This window comes from Helicoverpa zea, chromosome 25 (genome assembly GCF_022581195.2).
Source record: "Helicoverpa zea isolate HzStark_Cry1AcR chromosome 25, ilHelZeax1.1, whole genome shotgun sequence".
NCBI classification, from domain to species: Eukaryota; Metazoa; Arthropoda; class Insecta; order Lepidoptera; family Noctuidae; genus Helicoverpa; species Helicoverpa zea.
In genome coordinates this window covers 7,994,441-8,020,133 of record NC_061476.1, presented here as the reverse complement: position 1 = coordinate 8,020,133, position 25,693 = coordinate 7,994,441, and the positions used below count along the sequence as shown (strand labels likewise).

The 25,693-nt window shown below is 35.2% G+C and overlaps 1 protein-coding gene across 1 annotated transcript in view; it reads right to left on the bottom strand.

Moving 5' to 3' along the window:
• LOC124642596 (chloride channel protein 2) overlaps positions 1 to 8,635 on the bottom strand; it is a 47,379-nt gene extending 38,744 nt beyond the window's left edge. Inside the window, exon 1 of the mRNA XM_047181061.1 lies at positions 8,140 to 8,635. Within this exon, the coding sequence (XP_047037017.1) occupies positions 8,140 to 8,217 (78 nt within the window). The 5' untranslated portion in view covers positions 8,218 to 8,635. The remainder of the gene's footprint in view (positions 1 to 8,139) is intronic.
• Positions 8,636 to 25,693: the final 17,058 nt, after the last annotated feature.

Here is a 25,693-nt window from a genome sequence, read left to right as displayed (position 1 = left end):
CCGGATGATTAAGGATCCGAGCCTAAATCTGAAGAAAAAATCGCAGCAAGAAGAAATATTTTTAATAGACTTTCGAAACAGACAGACAGACGTACAATTTTCCCTCTTTGTCTTATATCTCCTTGCTACAGACAATGAAGCATGATTTCTCTATACAAGCCATGTCACGACTTCCGACAAGTTTTACATCAGCAGCCCATAATTAACTCATCGGCGATCATTTGTTAGATATTTAGATCAAGATCATTCCTTCTAGTGTGGCTTGTAGGAAACTGCACGTGTTAACGTAAATAGATCATTATGTGATTGTTTTATTGGTTACTTAATGGTTTCATTACCGTTCCATATGAATAGATTTTATTTTTATTGTGTACTTGTTAGTAATGTTTCTATTTATTACTTATCTACATATTTATTTGATTCATCATCATCTTCCTGCCCTGTTCCCAAGTCATTTGGGGACGGCGCAACATGTCTTTTTCTTCCATTCCTCTCTGTCAGACGTCATACTTACATCCACTCCCTTCTGTTTCATGTCCTCTTTCAGGCAATCAATCCATCTTTTCCTCGGTCTACTTCTGCCTCTCCATCCTTCCACATTCATACTTAGCACACTCTTTGTAGCATGCGTTTCACACAGTCTCATCACATGCCCATACCACGTTATTTGATTATTGCCTTATAAGAGATGGACGTTAATGAACTTGTGATTTTGGCAACTACTCTAAGGATGAAAAAAGCTTATTGATATCGATGAGGTACCTACAAGTTGCAGATACAAAGAGCTTTAAATTTAATTGAATCTCTTTGGATTCCATTATGTAACCATCATAACTAATGGTTTTGACAGTTCTTTAAAATACAAAAAAAAAACATATTTGTATTCAAAACCCGATTTAATTCATCATCCCATGCCCTTACTCCAATTTTAGCGGTCGGCACAGCATCTTAAACGGAAGTCCCTAAGTTTTAAGTAATTTATTGGTTTTCTATACGATTGAAGATAACTTAAAATGTATAACAGCCTTTCACGTGACTTAGAACCCACTAGACATACCACGGTTCATATAGCTAACCAATAATTAACTTGCACTTTGATTTGTAATTATCACTTTCGCTACAGATAACGGTCATATGATATTATTTATGTGTTATTGTTATTATTAATAATAATAATGTCACGAGTCTGTTTGTTTATATTTATATCTACTAGTGTACTATATTGTTAGAGTGAATAAACTTAAGATATGAAGTACTTGGGACAGCCTTGGTACATATTGTTTTTTTATTTACCTTTGTGGGTTATAAAAGTTCATGACAACAAAGTTAAATATGCAAGGATTATTGAGGATTTCTTTTGTAAGAGTTACCGTGGGTCTGAACCACAAAATGGAAGGAACATAAGTAGGTTGATTTTAGTCAGTAAAAGTTTGACGCTCCTAAGTAAATGATTGAAAATGCGAAGGGTGCATGGTTATGTCTGTATATTTGGTAAATCTTTCACGTTAAAATTCTGGACGAATTTTGGCAGTAATATAACTTTCTTATCAGAATAACTTATGTAAGCTAGACAGTTCATCTATACACCGTGACTTTTTAGTCGTCTTACAACGGCAGCCCACTTCATGTATCCAATGACTATAGTAAACGTTCATATAAAATATATATATATATATATATTTATGAGATTTGAATAATTTAAAAATAAAAATTAATTCATTATTATGATGCATGACGTAGATTATAAGAACACCCTGTTGTGAGCGCTGCCCGAATCTTGTACCTTCTACCGTTTGATACGTAAACATTTTTTTTTCAGTATTTTTCTTTGCACCTATTATCTTAATTAAGTAAAGCTATAAAATTAATAATCGTGTCTAGTGGTATTTTATGTCGGATAGATTGAGGAGTGGACCACCTTTGTAAGACGACTAAAAAGTCACGGTGTATATTTTTTTGAGTAGGATACAACACATTCTTTTGGCAGGTGGTTACATCTACCTAAAATAAGAATAACAAACCCCAGTTATCATATTATAACTTGACCTTTTTAACAGGGTTGACACTAGATTATAACAAAATACTTCCGAATGAATCATACTTTATCACACATAAATATTTATTATGTACGTGCGTCAATCATACTGAAACGGTTAAACGGATTTGGATGTAATTTGGCAAACAAATAGACCATTATCCTACTTAATGCTATGTTCTTAGAAAATTATTTAGGTAATCATGACAATGGATGGAAACTTGCATGTAATTTAAAGAAACTATTAGATTTATGGGGAAAGTGGTGGAGTACGATATGAATGAAAAACATAAATAATATAAAATCTTCTCAACCGTTCTATACTAATTCTATAAAGCTAAAGTTTTTTGCTTGAACGCACCAATTTCAAGAGTTACTGGACCTATTTGAAATTATAGATTATATCTTCGAAGAAGGGTACAGCCTATTTTTATCCACGGGAGTAGTTTCCAAGGGACGTGAGCGAAGCTGTTTGTGGAAGATGGTTTTTTCATAAATAATATCATAAATATTTTTTTCATACTTGACAACCCTAAAATTCGCACATACCACTCAAATTGGCGAGCGACACGAAATACCAATCAGCATGTTATTATTATGATCCCGCGCTAATCACTGACGATGAATAATTAGTGTTGCCACTTAAAACGGCCTTATTAGCGTTTGCTCGGTCATAGATCACGTGCGCAGACGCATCTTTGAATCATTTGTTTGAGCTTTTAGCGATTAGAAGTTTTTCAAATGTTTTCTTTAGTGATCTCCTCCCGAGCCTTTTACCAACTATGTTGGGGTCGGCTTCCAGTCTAACCGGATGCGGCTGAGCAACAACCCTTACAATACAATAGTACAGGTTAGACTGGTGTCAGACTTACTGGCTTCTCTGACTACTCGTAACGACTGCTAAGGATGTTCAATGACAGCCGGGACCTACAGTTCAACGTGCCCTCCGTAGCATAGTTAATAGTATCCAAGATATACTTAGAAAGTACATACAGACTTAGAGAAGTTTTATTGGTAGGTACTTGCCTGACCTGAAATTGAACCCTCACTCATACTTGAAAGGTTGGCTCTTTACCCACTAGGCCACCGCGGCTTTTCATGTTTACTTTAGTAGGTATAAAAGATATGTGATTACAAACAAAATAATATTTTATTTAATATTCAATATCCTTTATTACACGCTTTTTATTAGCTTCACCTGTATGTTTGTATGTTTGTTTGTAACCGACTTCTTTGGGCGCGATTTTGACCCACTTTAAACGGCCAGATTTCGTTCAAACTTTGTAGATTTATTGAGGACCGATGACAATACACTAATTTGATAAAATTATTCCATTTTAACCGACTTCCCAAAAAGGAGGAGACACATCGATTACTCAGAGGTTTATAGACCGATTTACGTGATTCTTTTTTTGTTCGACTCGGAATAGCTGCCAGTTGGTCCCATAGTCATCAGGTCAGGATCTGATGATGGAAACCCTGAGAAATCGAGGGCAACCTTCAAAAGTTGTAGGCATACATAGGGTAAAAACTTGACACTCAGGTGTACGCCTAAAAGCACTATTCAACTGTGAAGATTTGGAGCTGACCTGATGATGGAGACCAGGGAGGGTCGAGGGAACTCGACAACTGAATATGTAAACTACCTCGTGTTTGGGCTTAAATTATTCGTATTGACAAGACCTATGCAACAGTGAAGGTTTGGAGCTGACCTGATGATGGAGACCAGAGAAAGTCGAGGGAACGCGACAACTGAATATGTAAAATACCTCGTTTGGTCTTATATTCTTTGTATTGATGAGAACTTCCCACTTGTATGGATAGTGACAACTATTCGTATCACTGAAAAGCTTTAAATAAATAACCTTTTTACAAAAAAATTAAACCGACTTCCCAAAACACTAAAAAGCAAAAAAAAAACTAATTTTAGGTGCATCGGCCTAGAAGTCGGTGGCAAAATTAACTTAGTATATAGACACCGACTTCTAGGCTTTTCAATTTGCAAAATATGATTTTTGTTAATTTATATAATTTTCATCTATAGTCGATAAGGTAAGAAAATTAATTAAAATTTTCTAGAATTTTTCTCTACAGTCGATAAGGCAGGACTCGATGTTAATTTTTGTTTCCAATCATTATCTTTAGCCGTTTCCTCTAATATTGACAAATTTTTGTATACTAAAGAGAATTTTAATTCTACAAAACAAATAATAGTTTTAAAACAAACTAAAAAGTAGAAAATAAATAATAGTTTAAAAAAACTAAAAAACACGCTTTTTATAGAAAAACGAACTAAAAAATAGAGAATAAATTTAAATGAATTTAAATTAAGAAAACAGTGTTAAAAATTTCAATGAATATAAATTAATAATAGTGTGAATACAAAAAAAATATTAAAAAAAAGCGTGGGGTGCTTTTTAAGATATTATCGAAATGAAAATCACTGTACTCATATCTGTCAATAAAAAAACTATTGACACCATGCACCCCACGCTTTTTTTTTTTAAATATTTTTTTTTTTGTATTCACACTATTATTAATTTATATTCATTGAAATTTTTAACACTGTTTTCTTAATTTAAATTCATTAAAATTTATTCTCTATTTTTTAGTTCGTTTTTCTATAAAAAGCGTGTTTTTTAGTTTTTTTAAACTATTATTTATTTATATTTTTACGTCGATCTAGTTGAGTGTGACTGCCGTTGAGCTTGTTTGTTTACCGCGAACTCTACTTTGTTTTTTAACTAAATTGGTTGGTATTTGGTAAATAGTACTATATAAGACACTTATTAACAAAATTATTTTTATTCTTATTTTCAAAAGTATCAAATGTTGTTGGATTTCATAATAGCATTTACAATCACATCGATGTCATAATTTAGGTATTGTTCTACTGTTGCAATCACATGACTTTCTGTCATCACTAGTTACATAATATCCTATTCAATAGTTTTTCCTTATCCAGTCTATGAAGACATCACTTTGTGATCAGCATAATTGAATAATTCACTGGTCATTTTCCGTTTTAGACTACTCTTTTCACAAGTTTTACTAACTGAAAATATATTAACTTAAAAAAAGCGTAATCTAGTGAAACGTGGTTTATCGAAAAACGCTAAGCTTTGTACGTTTAATAGTAATGATACGAAGAGTCTATTACTCGCTTTGTGACCCGAGCTTGCAAAAAGTTATCAGAATACTTCAAAAATGACACGAAAGTTAAGTGTCATTACAAACCATTTTTTAAAGAACCAAAAACCAGTTTTAATACATCGCATCATATCCTTATTTTATACCTACGCAAAAAAGGGTTCCCTAACATATCGTATTTACTTTAAAAAATCTCTTAAAATCTCGTTGTGTTTTATCGAGTCATCAATAGTATAGTAAGTCATCAAGGTGCTCTCTCGACAAACCTTTTGTTGTGAGGGTTAAGGTACTGATTGGAAAATATTTGTAAAGTTAATTATGGTAGTTAAATAATATAAGAAAATCTATACTAATATTATAAAGCTGAAGAGTTTGTTTGTTTGTTTGAACGCGCTAATCTCAGGAACTACTGGTCCGATTTGAAAATTTCTTTCAGTGTTAGATAGCCCATTTATCGAGGAAGGCTATAGGCTACTTTTTATCCCGGTACGGGAAGTAGTTCCCACGGGATGCGGGTGAAACCGCTGGCAGAAGCTAGTCATTGATATACAGGGTACCGAGTCCGAAATATGGGTCAAATGGAATAGGGGTATGGAAAGGGTAATTTATTATAGTTCGGCCATTCAGAGAATGCGTTCCTGACACGTCGCGATTGAACTGACGACGTAACTTTGCAATGGCGTTGCAGTTACGATAAAAATATTTTTGCTGGTTGTTTACCGTTTTAACAATTGAGGAGCATTAAAACAACATTATTATATCAATAATCAATGAATGTAGTTACGTCGTCAGTTCAATCGCGACGTGTCAGGAACGCATTCTCTGAATGGCCGAACTATAGCTTTTTCATTGCACTTTTAATTTGGAAAATTGAGAGTATAAATATCTAAACTTAAGGATATCTAACTGAAACGTTTAAATCATGATTTTCATTATAGGTGACGATCAAACGAAACTTTCATAAAAAGTATTGGTTTTATTATACCGCAATGAAGGGTAGAAATCAAGAATTTCGAATTTCACAAAACCATTAAAAAACCGTTAATTTAAGTACCAAACAAGACTGCAATATTCGCATAAAAAATGTCCGTAAATCCAAAATTCTGATACCGGATTCAATAAGCAAGAAAGTCGAGTTTTTCAATATGTCCGAACCGTTTTTTTGGAAACACATAAACATAAAAAATCATACAAATCGCAGTGTGACTAATCAAAAGTAATTTATGAAGGATTAAATTGTTATTGAGTGTCCTATAATCACATGTTTTTGAAAACCAGTTTTGTTTAGGTGTTTCTTTTTTTGGCAAGGCCGGAAAATTGCCCTTTGATAAGTCTTTATATGCGATCGGCATAATATTGATAATTTACAATGCCACAAAAACCTTGTCATCTCTCTAAATTAGTTTTTTTTTTGGAACTTCATACGTCTGTATGTAATAAGTTAAAAAAATAACAAAAATTAGGATGGATGAGAAAACTAGACGAATCATTATTTCGCAATGATTTGAAATTGATCACAGATGACATTGCATGAAAATCTATTACAGTTTAGATGTTAACTAAAAACAAAAAAATTATTAACAAGAATGACTGTAAATTAAGCAGATATGCAGAGATTCGATGAGCTTTTAACTGTTTTAACCCTTCTGGCGCAAACGGAAAAAATATAAAAAGTAAAAGAGTTAAGGATATACTGCATATTAAAACATTCGCATAACATCTATAATTTGAGGGTGCACCATCAAACGGTAGTCAAACTATACCCAGCCACGAAATTGCCGGCCATTGGTCAAATCGACGATTTAAGTGTTACAGTTAAATGGTACAATTCAACCAAAAAATATATATTGCTGTAGGTTGGTGTAAAAAAGACGAGAATCGGTCCCGTAGGTATCAGGCATTCCTTTCGCGTAAGTAGTAAGAATCAGCTGTTAGCCAGCTAATGTCTGGACCGTAGGCGAACCCGCGGGCGTATACTACTCAGACACAATTGTTGCTCTACTCTGGTATTTGCAGGGGTAATAACTATGATTAGAAGCGTTGCTTTAAATATTATAAATACTATGATCAAAGCTAGATCTGCTAAAAATAGCTAGAGCTCCATAAAATGGAGTTTAGACCCCTGAAAAGCTGGGCAGCGGGATTGTTCGAAAGTTACCGCGGCTCTGGTAGGTACATAAAGGGCTTAAGAAGGAACATGGAGGGTTTTTTCAGTCAGTAAGAGTCTGACACTCCTCATTCATTTAATGATTTCCCATCAACGTTTAAATTGCACTATAACATATCACCGCACTTTTCTTGACAGATATTTCTAAGAAACTATTGTGATGTATACTTTCTCAGAAAGAAACTTTGACTGCATCGAAAATCCGCAACATTACTCAGACACAAACAAAAGCCGTTTGTTTTTGAAGATATCTTAAGCTAGGAATGCTTAGTAGCTTAGATTTGTTTACTTTTATCATGACGACTACGCTACTAACTTACGTTCTATGACATAATATATTTCACGTGATCAGATTACAGTACACTTGATAACTTAACAAATTAAAATCGAATCATCATTTCGAATGCATTAGGTCGAATTCTTTACACGATTAAAATAAAACAATCGAAGAAAATTAAGATCATTTTGATAATTAGGAAGGACCGAACTTGATTCACCAATTTATGTATCAGGGTTATGAATTTTGACTTAAAACCAAATTCATCGGCAGAATCCAGATTTTAAATGATTGCCCTTTTTTCCGGTTCCCCAAAAAGAGAGAGTTATCAATTGTGATGTCTTTCTTTTTTTTCAATGTTTTTGCAAATACATAAATTCATATTATCCATACATTTTCAAATGCTTAAAGTAATAATTAAATTTTTATCAACTTCCAACCATAGTCATAGGTAGACCATTTAGCATTCTCCCTTTTTTAAAATGGTTACATTAATCCTGAAAAACTTACCAAAGTGCTCAAGTAGCTATGTCCGATCTCATCTTCGGAAGTCTCCCCGGAGACCAGGGTCTGTCTTTTCCACTTCATATCACCACTTTTGTGTCACCACATTTATATCACTTTATTATTCGGAGCTTTGCACGCTAAGTCGATATGTAACTGGTGTAAAAATATTTTTAGTTTAGGGAAAAGACTAGACATATATATATTTTTTAATTTGATTAAATGGCGGTTGTTTTGACGTTGTTTAAGATGCAGTTTCTGATCGTAATGCAGCTTGTTTTGTTTATAATGTTAGTGCACTTTGAGTGATAATGTAGTGAGAACAAACTTATTGTTTACTGAGTTTCAAGTTGATATAAATTGGATTCTTATTTGATTTGTGAGGTGAGTCAACTTTTATGGATCGTGAGTAAAATTTTGAGTCATTTTTGGTAGATATTTTTTAGTAGATGCAATTTTGTAGTAATTGTGAGGATTTTTTGTAATGAAATATAAAATGTTTACCAAGGAAAAAACATGTGTTATATTACATAATGGCATATGATACATGCGAGTTTCAGCAAATAACTGTGATTATGTTATGATTGCATGCAATTTTTTACCAGTGAAGTACTTATAATGAAATTTTCCTATCATGAGACGGTGATCATGGCAAAATTACTCTAATGAGGTGGATGATTGGTGATGATGTATGGATCAGTAAATATAATCAATCTTCAGCTTAAAAACAGCGATAAAAAACGCGACTATCACTCAAAAATATTTTTCCACCAGCCCAAAAAATCACACCACTAAACCAAAATTGCATTTGAAAAATGCACTCTAAACTCAAGACCACAAGATACAAAATTAACCAAACCAAAAATTTTCGAATTTTTTTTTTTTTATCCCGATCGAATGTCCACCTTAACGGTTCGCACACAGAATGCAAATTCGCAAAATGAATGAAAAATGCGTTAAATTTTGAGTTTTCGAGTAAAATATGGTTATTTTTGGTAAGTCCTTTACTTAGCGGCCGTCCGTCCAGTCCAGGTATACAGTACTAATGAGATGAGTTGCTCTTGCGCACCTCTGAAGCTGAAACTAAGGCGGCGTGCGCAGGAGTCGGTGAGGCGCCGCCATTAACGCTCATAATTTTATGTGGGTTTAATTTTATTTACGCTATCGTGTACTTTTTATGATTAAGTATATTTAATTAGTTACTCATTTTATAAAGAAAAGAATTAGTAAAAAACTGCATAAGTGTGTTTTCGCTAGATTTGTTCATGTTTAATATTTTATCTGTGCAGTGTTTGTTTGCTACATTTGGTTTGTCTGTTTTCTTGGTAAAAGATCATTAATTATGTTCTTAAATTACGATGTCAAGTACCTAGTGAGTAATAGGTAAATACTATTTTTATAAACACGTAAATACCATAATTTCATACAAAAGAAATCCTATTTACTTTTTACTAATGCATTCTTTAATTAAATATTAAATATGTAGTGGTTTTTATCATATATTCAAAAAGTAATTATGGATTTGTAAAACGTAATGCAATTAATTAATATAATAATATTACATATTAATATAATTAATATTTCTTTGTGGGTTTTCTTAAACTTTCACAAAGCAGCCCGTAGTCTGGAAGTTGGTGATTGATTCACCCGTGCATCGGAGGGCACGTAAATGTCGGTCCTGCGCCTGATCTCTCTCCGGTCGTGTCGGATTGCCGTCCCATCGGGTTATGAGAGTAAAGGAATAGGGAGTGCACCTGTGTCTGCGCAAATGCTCGAGCACTATAATATGTCCTGCGCAGCTGGCTGATCTCCTTAGATGAGAACAGCCGCCGTGGCCGAAATCGGCCGTGAACGCCATTAATATTACCTTTTGTTAGACTTATTACAGTATTATGATGATTGGTTGTTAAAGATCCATAACTAATACGATATGTTTTTATTTTTATATTATTAAGATCTGTAATTGCATCATAAAAATCTAAACGATTTATCATAACAATCTTTTGTGTTTTTGCTGTCGTTTATCGGGGTAAATACAGAATTGCAACAGATAACATTCTGTACGAAAATTGGTTGAACTCTTACTAGAAAATAAAACAATAAATGATGTCAAAACAGATAAATTCAAATTCAATATTATAAAAAAGACACCTACTAATAAAGTGCTCGTTAAGGCCTAAGAGAAATAAATTATTTAACGTCTATTGGGATCAGGATTTAAAGGATATTTCTGGCAGAATGTAGGTGAACCCAGAATTTCTCACTACATAAAATAAAGTCATTTTTTTATGATCCAACACATTGCAGAGCACGGTGCTCTGAGCACCCCCAATAAAGCTTTTCACCGCTTCCTACTATTACGTATGGGAAGAATCGGTGATGAACAAACTTCCCAGCAACAGAGTTGTCTACTACAATCAAATGATTTAATTTAAATCATTCCGGTTTCCCCGAAGAGTGACAATAAGCCAGTTATGCTTAAAGCCCCTATGTAATAGAGGGCGTGGCTGTTACCATCAGCCGGAAAAATCCCAGAATTCGAAATAGTGGTGACTGGTGAGAAATAAAAGGGAAAAGCCCAATAAGAGTTTTCCTGGGAAATCAATCTATTATTAAGTACTAATTGACTCCTTCACCCGCATCCCAGGGGAACAAATTGATGCATTCGGATAAAAAGTAGCCTATGTTTCTCTCGGACTAAATCAGTTGAGTAGTTTTGGTGTGAAAAGACAACAGACAGATAATTTTACTTCAAAAGTCTTTCTGACACAACAATTAGATACGTTAACGTAGGTTTAGTTTAAGTTATTGTGACAGTGACATAATATTCGGGCAGCTCTAAGGATTGTTTGACGTTTCAGTACTTATTCGAACGTAACGAAGTATTTCCCTGTATGCACGTCAATATCATAAATCAGTACCTTACTTAGGAAACTTCTAAGTATTAGTATACGATTGAATATTAACAATTACCTTGGACAAGCAGTAAAGACTAAAGATAGGTAAATGTGGTTAATTTATGAACTTTTACTATAGAGTAACTTTTCAGAGAAACGTGATTTTCTTTCACGTGACCAGAAGTGACTTACAATAGGTTAATTAACTAGTAAACCAATTTCTGTTTTCTCCAATAGTTGACGCAAATACATATGAGTAAACATTCATGAGATGAGGAGACAAGAGTAAAATTTAAATATTCTTATAAACACTAGTAGTAGTATTCTTATAACTCTTGTTTCTCTCTAGTCGAAGATCTACCATTAGGGACTTTGGATTGAATCATAATGGAGAACGCATAGGTATTTTTAAACTCCTTAACTAGACTCATCCTAGCAACAGTTAATTAGTACATAAATATACGTGAGATGTTATCACATACCTAATAAGCCTGTTTTTTTATTTCAATTATTTAAATGCGGTAAATATAACGAAATCTAGGTATATTTACATACATAAAAAACACAAAACTTTTTATGTATTTTTTTCTATTCTTCTTCTTCTTCTCTGTCGATTCGCTCTTGGCAGAGCGGTCGTGGTCACGTTGAGCCGTCCACATTAGAGGCGGACACAGCTTTTTTCACGATCTCCCGCCATCTCTCTCTGTTAGCAGACTCTCTGGTGCAGTCTGACACGCAGCTACCCACTGCGGATTTCACCTGATCGGTCCAGCGCATAGGTGATCGGCCGCGCGATCTGGTGCCCTCCACTTTTCCCTGTACAACTAGCCGCTCTATAGAGTTGTTATCGCGTCTAGAGACATGGCCAAAGTATTGTAGTATGCGCGTCTGTACTATGGTCGATAGGCGCCTTGTGACGCCGAGCTCCTGAAGTATGGACACATTGGTGCGGAACTCTGTCCACGATATGCCGAGCATCTTCCTCCAGCACCACATCTCCAGAGCATCTATCTTCCCCTTTTCCAACTCACGCACTGTCCACGTCTCTGCCGCGTAAAGGAAGATGGGGAATACGAGCGTTCTCATGAGCCTGATTTTGGTGGCTTTGGTTATGTTCCGATGCCTCCACACCTTCTTCAACTTCTCGGCCGCGTTTCTGGTTAGAGCCATACGACGCTTCACTTCATCAATACAACCACCATTGTTTGAGATTAAAGCCCCAAGATATATGTATGTTTGGACCACATCGCAATTCGCAATCCGAGTAACTTCTGGCGAATTGTCATTCATACGGTCTACGATCATAATCTTGGTCTTAGATCGGTTGATTTTCAAGCCAAACATTAGACTTACTTGCTCCATTTTATGAAGTAATGCCTGCATGAGCTCCGCACTACTAGCAAATAAGGTGGTGTCATCTGCGTATCGTAAGTTCGAAATCTTGTATCCGCCAATCACAACACCATCGGTCCAGTCTTCAAGAGTGATTCGCATTTTCGATTTTTTTCTATTACATATTTTCAAACCCAAAAAAATCTAAACAACATGTGTTACATTTCAGTAAATTCAGCTGTGTGACTACACCTTTACGTCAAACGAACTATCATTGGGCAACACATAACCACAGTTTACCGTAACACTTAGTGCGTCCTCCGACATCGATAACAATGCCGTTTATCGATATGCCCAACACTAATAGTCGATAATTAACGCGTAATAGCGAGAGTAATGAATTCACGTGATTTTCGCGCATGTACGCTGACTCAATAAGTTGCTCATCCAACGAGCCTTTTCCTTACTATGTTGGGGTCGGCTTCCAGTCTAACCGGATGCAGCTGAGTACCAATGTTTTACAAGAAGCGACTGCCTATCTGACCTCCTCAACCCAGTTAACCGGGCAACTCAATACAAGGGGGTTAAACTGGTGTTAGACTTACTAGCTTCTGACTACCCGTAACGACTGCCAAGGATGTTCAATGACAGCTGGGACCTACAGTTTAACGTGCCAACCGAAACACAGTCACTGGTGTCTAAGATGATTCAAAGAGTTGCTACGGTAAAGGGCTTATTACATTTGACTAAATTCAGTCGTCTAAATAGGTTTGTCTAATTAGGTTTCTAAATGATTTAATGAAACCTACCTTCCTAAATGCGATTACATTTGACTGAATTTAATGACTGAATCATTTAGATGACTAGTCAAGTGTAATAAGCCCTTAAGAAAATTATCTTTTATTGATGACGTGGTTGGAGTTATTAATTGGTCTACTCGTAAAGATAAAAGTTAATTATTCACAGTAGCTATAAAGTATTGCTATAAAATTTATAGCTACAGATTTACTGTGCTAATATATAAATAAAGTTTCCTAGCTTGGTTGTTACAATTGTAAGATGCTTGATGTTTGGTAATCTTTCACCGGTTTTTTTTTTAATTGAGCTTTAACTGTCCATATATCAGAATATCATACATGCATATATACAGTCGTTCTAAGGGTATTAAACTTATTATACTTCGATATAATGAAGCGGTTTCGTCATCATTGTGCCTTAAAATTTAGATTGTTAAACATAATCACTTAAAACCTGTTTCTGTTTATTTCAAAAAGGATTTTCTTGCCTTTTTCCAGGAAGATTGTTAATTTAAACTACTGACCGTCGCAGCTTAGCCTTAAATGTTTAATCGATAGCCCTAAAAAATACTCTTGCAATAATTACGAATAAATTATCTATACTAATAAAACTTACCAATAACTAACGTAAGTACCAGACATAAATAAAATAATGAAAAAAAAAATGTAATAAAAGATAATATAGGAAACCTATTACTGCACTAATAATTAAGTATTGATCTTTTATTGATTTCCTCCATTATTTCAGAACAATAATTATTTCATGTTGGTCCATATACAAGGAAATGGAACGGTTTCCCTATATTGCAGAAGACTTCAATCTTGACATTATTTATGACTTTTTGCATTGTTACGGAGTTTACGAAGCTTACAACTGCACTGTAGATATAATAGGTATGTCGAGGAAAATATTGCTGTCACAATAGGATAGGGCTGCGGGATTGTTCGAAAGAGTTACCCTGCCATTGGTACACAAATGATTCTAAAAGGAACAAAGGTTGCCCTCTCTAAATTAGGCGCAGACCCTGATTGCAAAAAAGAAAACTGTGTGATTGAGAATAATCGTGCCTGATGCAATATAATTGTAATCAGCCAGGCTTCCAAATATCATAATCATAAAGAAAAAGAGATGAAAGATATGTTATCGTAATTAGCGAATAGGTGTGATTCGAAGGCACGACCACTAGATCGCGAAGGCGACACCTTAGTCATTGGGCTGTTGCTACTTCAAAAGTACGTGTAGTATTAACATGGTAGTATATCACTGTATCAGAAACAGTTGACACACACACAACATGACATTAGATCACTAATGACAAGAATCATCCTCCATCCTCCGAGCCTTTTCCCAAACTATGTTGGGGTCGGCTTCCAGTCTAACCGGATTCAGCTGAGTACCAGTGCTTTACAAGAAGCGACTGCCTATCTGACCTCCTCAACCCAGTTACCCGGGCAACCCGATACCCCTTGGTTAGACTGGTGTCAGACTTACTGGCTTCTGACTACCCGTAACGACTACAAACAAGAACTACACTAATGACAAGAATCTGCGGAAGAAATAAAACTATTGCATGATTCAACAATTGAAGATGTCGTTACGCTGCACGCAAGGTATTCTGCAGATCATTATCAACCCTTATTTGAGCTAGGTTAAAGTAACGATTCCATATTATTTACATTCTTGTGTGTTAACATAAGGTCCAAGAGGTTTCCCTAAGTTTCAGTTTGCTGTTTGAAAGTGGTTTTAGAACTTAACAACAACAGTTTTTAAGCAGGCTCTGGTTTTGTCTCCATAGGGTTCACGTGATTATACACTATGTATTTTCCGCGGTTCCACCATCAGCCTATGGGAACTACTATTCTCAGGCAATTTTTGGAGCTGGGATCCCAATCAGTGATAGTTAAACTTCAGTCTGTTTAAAGATATCTCCAGCAAATTCTGATATTTACCCCCATAGTATATAAAATAACTATGTAATATTTATGTCTGCCTATCTTGACACGCTATACACGATATAGCCAACAGGATTAGCAAGTTGAAGTGGCAATGGGCAGGCCATATTGCTCGCAGAGCAGATGGCCGATGGGGCCGAAAAGTGCTGAAGTGGAGACCACGGACTAGCAAGCGCAGCGTAGGACGTCCACCAACAAGGTGGACAGACGACCTTATAAAGGTCGCTGGATGCAGGTCGCTTCCAACAGGTATCTGTGGAGATCTAAGGGGGAGGCCTATGTTCAGCAGTGGACGTCCTATGGCTGAGATGATGATGATGATGATGATGATCTTGACACGTCTGACTTATTGAGAGCATATCTACCACGAGAGGACTCAGTTACAATAATATCCAGATATTTACCCCCTATATATACAATTTCTATGTAATATTTATATCTGCCTATCTTCCAAGTGATAAGTCGTAACGTGTGACTTATTGAGAGCATTTCTGCGACCGAGAGGACTCAGTTACAATGACGCGAGGAAGTATTGCTGACCGTGAGTGATACCGTTGTGTGAGTTTGCATTGTTGTACGGTACGAGATTCAATAATACCTAGATGCGTTAGTAGAGGTTCATGTAGAATGACGTGACGTGATTGACGTAAGTATAAACTCAAAAATTCTTAATTTCATTATGCTGGAAAAATAATATGTGACTCTGAAAAGGTGTTTCTTAAAGAAAATGAATAAATTAACCCACGACGAGTGAATGAGACACCACGGCTTAGGATCTGCCAGTCTTGTCTAAGTAATATTACAGAGAAATCGATTTGAGAAGAAACCCTTTAAACTTTGTAGTTGTTGTTTAAACACTGTTGCCATCATTATTGTGACAAGTATTTGGTAGTACAACGATTGAATGTATTAGGTGCAATCTACCTGGTAATCTGTCGTAAGTTATTTACTAAAGACTTGAGTGAGTTAATTAATTTTAGGTTACCAGCTAAGGCACTGAACTGCCCCCAATATGCCTGTGCATAGTGCGTAAACACTTCTTCAAAAATCCTTCAGACTATTTAATGTAAAGATATTTTTTTTTATATTGACACTGGAATCGAATAATATTTTGCAGCATTTGTCACCACTCGTTACAAAAAGTATTACGAGAGTTGGTGCTCTGTGGTATACGACAATGGTGCGATAAAATAAAAAAAATAAACAACGAAAAAAAATAAGACGTTAAACAAGAAGAATATCGTGCCGTATTATCTAATGCAAACGCACACCGTCTTCCCCTTACGAGCGTACAAATTACCCATTATGATTCTTCCTTTGCGAGACGCGAGCCGTGCGTGCGTGAGCGCAAATCTCGGACTAACTTGAGCGGTTAGTAAAACTGTATCTTGGAGACGTTCACATTTTTAAATAGAATTTGGTTTTAAGAATTAAACTACAAAGTTTTTACTATAAATTAATTACTTATGCAAAAGCTGCTTCGATTGTACTGATAGATTGAAACCTAAAACGGCATTTCTTACTTTTAAAAGGTAAAAAATATTTCAGGATGCCGAAGAGAATTTACGCAAAATTAATTTAATTGTATTTTTTACTTGAATCTTCAGTTTTAGCAACATAGGATCAATAGAATTACATGGTATAACATCCTTAAGTAAAAATACTCAAGTTAATCTATACTAATATTATAAAGAGGAAAACTTTGTTTGTTTGTTTGGTTGTAATGAATAGGCTCAAAAACTACTGGACCGTTTATAAAAATTCTTTCACCATTTGAAAGCTACGAGTAACATAGGCTATATTTTATCCCGGTACGGGCAGTAGTTACCACGGAACGCGGGTGAAATCGCGGGAAAACGGCTAGTATTCAATATTATAGCATTGTATTAGTTAAAAAGGAGTTTACCTAAATGAAGTGGCCAATGTTTCTGATTGTTTAAATTGAATGTCTGGTCATGCGAGGTCATGCCGATATTTGGGGAATTGAGGGCTCAAAAGAGAGGAGCTTATGGCTCAGTAACCTCCACACGGGTTCATCGATCATAAAGTGGAAAATCAATCGATCATAAGGTTAAAAATAAAAAACCAAGGCAGATGATTATTAAGAACTCAAAAGAGATTCACGATAAAACGTTTATTTGCATTTATTGCATATATAATATTATGTAAGCTATAAATTAATTTATCTGTTTGTTCAATTATTTTAACTGTTGCCGTATTTGATGATCCTACTCCATGTCCAACTCTCAAGGAAAGTTGTCACCAAAATTATCTATCAAATCAATTAAAAAATCATATCACGTCACAAATTCACTGCTAATGATTCTTTGCCTACATTAGCGACTAATTAATTCATAGTCTAGCCTAAAACAAGGACTATTCAAATTGAATAGGTATCAGTGCGCAGACGCGTTCTTCCTCTTTAAGTGTCACGTTCAAAGGTCAAAGCAAAACCTTACTAATATGATAGATGCGGTTACTGTAAGTCTGTTTCGCTTTCATACATGGCCCGCTAAACGATTGAAATTCTTGTTATATAAGAGGGCTGCATAAATTAGTGTCCAAGGAATTAATGAAGGCAGCTATCTAATTAAAGAGATAGATCCCATAAAAGGAGTATTTGGCAAGTAGCCAATTTAATAAAAAAATAGAAGGTACCTTCTAATAAATACTTTTCTGCATGTATGGAGTTCAAATGTGGTAACGTTTAACCCCATCCATTAATCGTCAAAATCAAGTCAAAGTACTAAAATGTCCTAAGACCTAAAATGCCCTTTATTATAAACGCCTTTACAAAACCAATGTCATAGAATCTACTACAGGAAAGACATCAGGCTGAATATTAACGTATGATAACAAGACCTAGGTATTAGGAAGTCTGTACCTTAATACATGTGTCAAATTTTGATTTGTACCGACTTTCCTTCCTCGCATTCATTAGAAGTCTATTAAGTATTTATAGAATCAGTTACATCGACAGTCGATAAATCAATAGTCTTCTGACTTCTAATGCTATTGGGAATTAAGATTCTTGGTACTTGTAAGGAAAACTGTATAGTTTGAAGAAAAAGGTCAGTAATTTTAGCCATCAGATTATCATTTACTGCTAAGCTAGCTAAGCTAGCCATCCCTCCTTTTATTTTGATCATCAAATGACCCCTCCTGCTTTGGGTGTAGCGTCAGGGAACACCCACCATGTTCCTTCTGGGACCTTTTATGTTCCTGAGCTGCGGTAACTCTTTCGAACCGTCCTCCCTTTATATCGGTCTTACATCAGTTTATAAAACTTAACTTTTGTAATCTACCAGACAGTTCGCGGAGTTTGAAGTTTAAACTCTCTGCTATTCCTACTCAGTTCTAAAGATTAATTTTAAGGATCAATTCTAAAGACCGCGGTAACTTTGCAACGATCCCGCAGGGGCTCGGCTTTACATGGGAGTAAAATTCTCAAGAATTCCACTAGAATCGCCAGATAATCGGTAGTTTTTCAGTAAATTGCGAGCAGACTAGGATGGGGACTTTAGTATTGAGCTAAAATATCTCGAAGAAGATAGTGTACGTGGTATCAATGAATCTGTAGCTCACACAGATTGTTATAGCGGAAGCGGTATGCAAATTGTACGCTCGTCGTCTTACATGCTATCGTGGGCAACATCCAGTTGATTCTTTAACTAGTTCAACTATACATATAAAGAGCAGCATTTTTATGACCTTGAAGCCTATTGACCTTGGGTTTGACAAAGCAGATTATATTGTTTCAAAGAAGAGTGGTTGTAGAGATGTAAGTATTTCCCACGAATTTTGGGCATTCCGTCCGGCTGATTGCTTGATGAGCTCAATTAAATGAAACTGTAAGTTAGTATTTAGGACTAATTATAGCAGCTTCAACTTCTGTACGATTCTAAATGGAAGATGTTGTAAATACTGCTTTCATGTGTCTGATTAATTTTTACGCTTTCTTTTAGAAAACAAATAAAACTGTCAGTTTTGCTTGGATGTAAGATGAAGCTCTCATTTTTCTAGGTATCAAAACTTTGCTTCCAACCGGTACCTATGGAGATCTAAGGGGTAGGCCTATGTCCAGCAGTGGACGTCCTATGGCTGAGATGATGATGATGATGAAAATTAGGAGACAAAAATAAGTTCCTCTCAAATACTAATGAAACAAAACTACCTCTAGAATAGATCAAAATCATATTATATTAAGATTATGAAATGGCTAAGTAGGTACAAAAAAAAAAAAAAAATAGTTACATACTTTATGATCGTACAACTTTATTTCTCTCCCACTGCACCCACAGCGGGAAGGGTCATCCTTTCGGATTTCCCATCAAAAATAAAAAGTACCTCAAATTAACGAAAGACGCACTGAACGTTTATTTTGTTCACCAATGGTTGTCCAATGATCATGAATGAGATAGTCTAGTAATAATAGATTGGAATCAATCAAATAACTCGTTTGCCGCACTTGACTTTAACAAACAACTTATGTGGGATCATGTGCCACTCCATATTTTTTTTCTTATTTGATGTATCTGTTTATTTTTAGACTTGAGTCTATTTTATTTTCTTTAAAAAGTATTTTGAATTCTTATTTAGGAAATAGATCAACTTTTAATAAAATTGAGTAAACTCATTATACAAATTATAGCGTTATCCTTTGAACGTGGTTCATTTCTAAAATTCATAGAAGTTAAGCATTTTTACCCAGTTGTATGCACGCACATTTAAATCTAGCTTTTTACAAAACTGTCAGTCGACTAGTTTAGACCTACCACTAATTGAGTATGTTCATAAAATAACAACTATTACTTAATATCCAAAAGGAGTTTTTTTTTTATACAGGCGAAGCGGATTTTTTGTATATTTTTATATTAACTTTTTCATCAATTATAACGAAAACAAACCCACCACAAACAAAACTGCAACACTAAATTCACAAACAAACCACTAAAACAATGATCGACTCACGCGCAGGCTCCGAACTAAATTATCTTACAATAGAAACTAATTACTGGCCTGCATCTTTGATAAATAGTTCCTTAGAGAGAAAGACGGACAAACAATATTGTTGGTACTGATTACGCATGCTAATGTTCGTGTGAAAATATAATAATAGTGTGTTGGTTTTGTGAACCTTCCCCCGGGTGTTCTTGAATCCTTACAGTCCCTTAGGATTTAATCTGTTTATTTTTTCCCACAAGATAGATCCAGGTTTAGTCAGTAAATGTATCGAGGTTTTACGGGATTTTTATCTTATGAAAAAATTAAAAAAAAATTAACAACTGGCCAGTGAATATTGTCATAGCAGTCTAGAAAGCTTCTTTCAAAATTAACAGATAAATAAATAAGAAGTATCCGATATTATGATTCCATTTCCAAAAAAGATTAAATAGAAATATTGCTAAAATCACTGTCATATCCTTCCTACTCTCATCATTAAAGCAAAGTAGATACAATTTGAATAATTATGTTTGAGCTAAATGGGGCATACAATATTTGCATAACTATTATCTAGTAAGAAACAATATTATAATGTAACATCTTCAGCTAAAAGCGCACATGCATTTGTACTTCGTGCATAATTTATGTGGTAAAATTGGAGAAAAATTACTTCGGACACAAAAATCTATACTTAGCATAAGATAATTATTTATCTCCTATAGTTTTATCTACATTTAATGAAGCGTGTATCATTTAATTAAGTTCAGTATCATCATGATCGTCACATTGCCTTTAGTCTATGGCTATTCAATGTAGGGTTCAAGAAACGCTAACCATCCTAACTTTTCAATGTGTCCATAGTCCAGTATGACGTCTCCATTCTCAGGGTCTGCTCTAAGGACCGTTTGTCCTTCTGCAGATGTGACCAGCTCACTTCCACTTCAGCGTGCTTAGGCTCAAGAGACGACTCCCGGCCACCACAGGCATGGATCTATGGGTGGTGAGTTTCTAGTGGCTTTTCGTTCATCCTTGCTTAGGCTGTGACCAATATCGGTGACTATCTCTGACGGGTGACTTCGTAGTAAATTTGATCCTCTATCGTGTACTAAAATGTACTTTTGTTAAAGGAAAATTATCTGTTGGGTTCTTCCCTTAACTATACTAACAAGTTTTACCTTTTACCTGTAATATTATTAAGGCACGTAATACAGATCTAGATTTGTTTATAACATATACGTGTTTGGCAACGCTGCAAAAGCTAGGTTTTCCTTATTTCGCAATATAACTTAGCAAGTACCTGCGTCATAGCTACGCAACTTGATAAAATTGTATGACCTAAAAATGTCTAAGCCTAACGGATTTTCCTTAAAACTTTTCATTTATACGTAGAGCCTATTTGACGTCATGAATTCCATATCATAACATTTTTCTGTGTGCAAGTATACGGGGCTTACCATAATGAAACGCTATAAATACCTAAATATGTACCTCATTTACATAATCAGGTACATTGTTTTGAATCCTGATGATAAAATATTTGCCACTTGCTCCAGAGGTCGACTTCTCCTGAGTAGATTTCTGATTCAAGACCCTTTAAAAAAATTGCCATATTTTAGAGTTAGGATACCTACTATCTGGCCATTTTTATATTCACTTGAAGATAAAATAAAAGAAAATCAATTTAAATATATAAGAGCACCAGTTATTCACAGGAAACAAGCGAATCTCGTTGCAATCTCAGTGCAACGCGTTGACGTCATCAAGAATGGACATACTTGACTGTAGTGCACTTGTTTAATGCAACTACTGTTCTTACCCACTCGTCTATTTTGTAGGTGCATTAAAGTAGGTCAAAATATTTCAGAGGACCGTCACCTAAATTGTCGGTGTTGGATAAGGACTGAAAAAACCCTGGACATTTCAGTGTTATAACTATAGTCTCAGGATTTTTATTACTTTAACTACTGCCTTTATTTTCTCCCAAACCCAGTTAGATACCCTTATGTCTTCCGAACAGCCTCTTAACTAGGATATGGGAATAATCGGGACTGTCTCCCAGCCTGGCCAGCCTCTTAACTAGGGTACGGGATTACTAGGACTTATGACAGCTATAGTTTTACATCACCATACTTCTTAGTGATCAATAATAAATTCTGGGAAGGAGCCTGCAAAGAGTTCGCAAATTCAAGATGTCAAAATATGAATTATTCCCAATATTAAATATTTGGACTAATATTAAGGTAATTAATTGAAATCTCTTTATCAACAAGCCGTAAGCTTATAAACCACATTCGTAGCTATGCTGATTAGCTATGTGACGTCATATCGAAGAGTACATACATTGGTAGAGAATGCACCTCTTAACTTATAAATCAAATATACAAACGTGTACTACAGTGTATTACATTTAATTTAGCTCATAGTTACAGAGTGCACCATAACCAATGAATAATTGCATAGCTAGAATAACAAGCATGTCTTAGCATAAGGACTTTGTATTAAGAACAAATTAAGTCGGACTTAAGAGTGCAACTAGCCTGAACGAACAATGAGATGCTTTTCTTAAATGATCTTGTTTCTTTGTGAGGTTTGGTATAAATGCATAACCTATTGCAGAATACTTTGGAAGACCCAACGAAACCCCTTATTGCCTCTAATAGTTCAGGACAGGACAGATGGCCTGATGGTACCTCACAAACACACCTGTCATTTACGTGACACGATAACACTTACCAGCTGCCAGCATTTCAAGATTTGAATGAAGTTTTCGAAATAGTTTAACACCAAACAGCATCGGCCGATTTATTCAATAAAGCTATAATTGACAATTGCTAACAATTCCATACTTCTTTCTCAGAGCCTAGTCTAGTCATCATTCCTGGAGAGTCCAGGTGTCCCTAGTATTCACTATTTGTTTGTAGTTCCTAGTAATTACTAGGTGCATAACCTGTCGGGGCTGAGAGATTACTCAAAAAAGATACGAACGCACAAGCGCCACAGAATGAACATGTGGAACTCACGTCATTAAGGTTTTGACACTCCTGTCTCCTGGTCTACCCCCAATCATCAGGTCAGGTCATTTAATGATCCCACTTATACTAAAGAAAAAGGCTTTCCCTAGTAACTGAGTTCTCGCACCAAAATCATCGAGCATAACAATAACGTCACAGAAGGTCACCACTGATAAGCGCACTATACAAACAAACGTACAAATTGTTTACTATAATACTGTGTACACACAAATCATGGAGAACAAAATGACTAGCGGAGATGTCATAACGCAAAATCTCTTGGAAAAATAGCGCGCCAAAATGCGGGTGTTTGGGGGACGAGGAACGTTACTAGCTCCTCTCATACACGCCTTCATTGGAACCCACCCACTATTTTTAAAATAAAATCACTAATCAGTCAAAACATATCTTTGAAAAGTTTGATTTGACAAGGTACCCAAACCCAGACATGTTACTCGTCGCCTGACCTACCTTCCCAGTGGCATCTCCGCTATCTTTCATTCCTCCGTGTTACAAATATAATACGTCACATGTTTGAACAGATTTCGTTCGGACAATGCCGGTAGATGGCACTTGTGGGTGATTTATGAGAAAAGTAATAGATTGTGGTTTTCAATCTAATGGTGTATTGTTGCTTAGAAGAATGTTAGAAGGTTTTTATTTATTAAATGGTATTGAATCGAATGTAATGTAAGGTTTTCTTGTATCCGGATTTTCTTTTGGATTCAAATTACAGCCTTGCTTCACACTTACATAGATCGATCTTATTTTGCATGAATAAAACGCAAATTTGTTCTCACTCGATCATTACAATAAACGATTTTTGGTGATTTCACAGTAAGTAAGAATCATAAATAATCTCAGGTAAAAATGATACGTTTTTTTTGCTTTATTAGCAGTGGCGGAAGCTACTAAAAATAATGTAGGTGTTCCTATCATCGCTAAACTATCAACTGTCTAAAATCTTAAAGCTAAAATTAGTGTAATATTTACTTTACTTTTTTACTATTTAAAATAACATTCCAGGTTAATTACTCGCTTCATTTGAAAGATAAATAATTATTTGCGCAGACGCAAACGCTCGGCATACAAAGTGTAATGAATTAATATTGACATAAATGATTGGCCATTGATTAAACCGACGCTTGCGCAGCTGCTCGCTCGCTTTCTTTCCAATGTATTTGTTTTTCGTATTTTTTAATAATAGACTTGAAACTCAGCCGACAGTATAAGAAAAGATAGACTGTTGCAACTTCTCTCTAGTCTCAATAAACTCAAAAACTACTTAATAGACGGATAATCATGAGATTTTCAAAAATAATTAAGTGATTTCTTAGAACATGTTCTGGGGGTTCAAAAATCTCCCGGAGAACCTCGAGAAAAAGAAGGTTGTGCCCTGTTACGGAAGAACTATGTATATGAAGTATATGTACGTTACGTAGGATCAATTTAATGTGCCTGGGATTTGTTTGACTCAGTTTGGGAACACTCTATGCTAGCCATAGAAAACCGGGAAAGGTCACCAGCCGAAGAGAACTCATCAATGAAAGATTCTTCAGTATTGACAGCATTGCCTTGACAGATTATTTGTTTATTCTTCATATAATAATATAGCTCGTAGATATTCAAATGAGGGTTTTCTAAAATGGCGTCCACGAGGTGGCAGCACCGAGTCGTCAGGTCCAGGTAACTGTCAAAGTGCTTATCTTTACTATGAATAGTGAACGATTTTAGTGTTTTTTTTATTTTATAATTAAAGCACTGCATTATTGTTTTACTATTGCGGTTGAGTAAATAAAAAAAACTAAATCATATTGTGTTAACAAATTTTTCAACAAGCTTTTCCTTAGTACCAGTGACTTTTGCACCCTCTCTCTTAGCTCAATTTTTAGTTCGGAAACCTTATTCTGACCGTAGTCCATAATAAAATCAATAACACTTCCAATATAACAGAATTTCAATAAACAATAAGTTCGGACCCTACAATTCCATACTATTTGACAGCTGTTTGGACCAGACGCATACGTGGCGCCACCCTGTGGCAGAAAAAATTGAGAAATATTGGTTCAGCCACTTAGCAAAATCCATACAGGTATTCTCTAAGAAGAACTTGTTATGGTATTTTTTATCATTGAGTTGTGAAGTAACTAGAGTTCAAAGACCTTAATTAATTTACATAATCAATTACTCAATTATCATTACCAAGGTTATTTTAGCACATTGACCTTTTGGGTAAATAAATTAAAATATTCTCTCTCTATATTATGGTTATGTTAAGTTAGAATTTTTCTATTCATCTTAAGATAGGGTTCGCTGTTTTTCGAAACATTTTTTAGACTTGAATAGAGATAGTACGTAATAATTGAAACTTTGTCTTGAAACCGCAAACTGTGTGATAGATCGAAAAAGGTAAGTTTTATAAAAACACTAGATAAGACCAATATAAAGAGGTTGTGGGATTGTTCGAGAGTTTCGCGGCCCTGGTATAATAAACCGGCCAAGTGCGAGTCGGACTCGCGCACCGAGGGTTCCGTACAAATGCTGTATAGATAAAAAGTGAGTTTCGCGCCAACCGTTCAGTTTAGAACAATCATAGTAATTTCGTGAGAGTCAAAATAGTTAATAT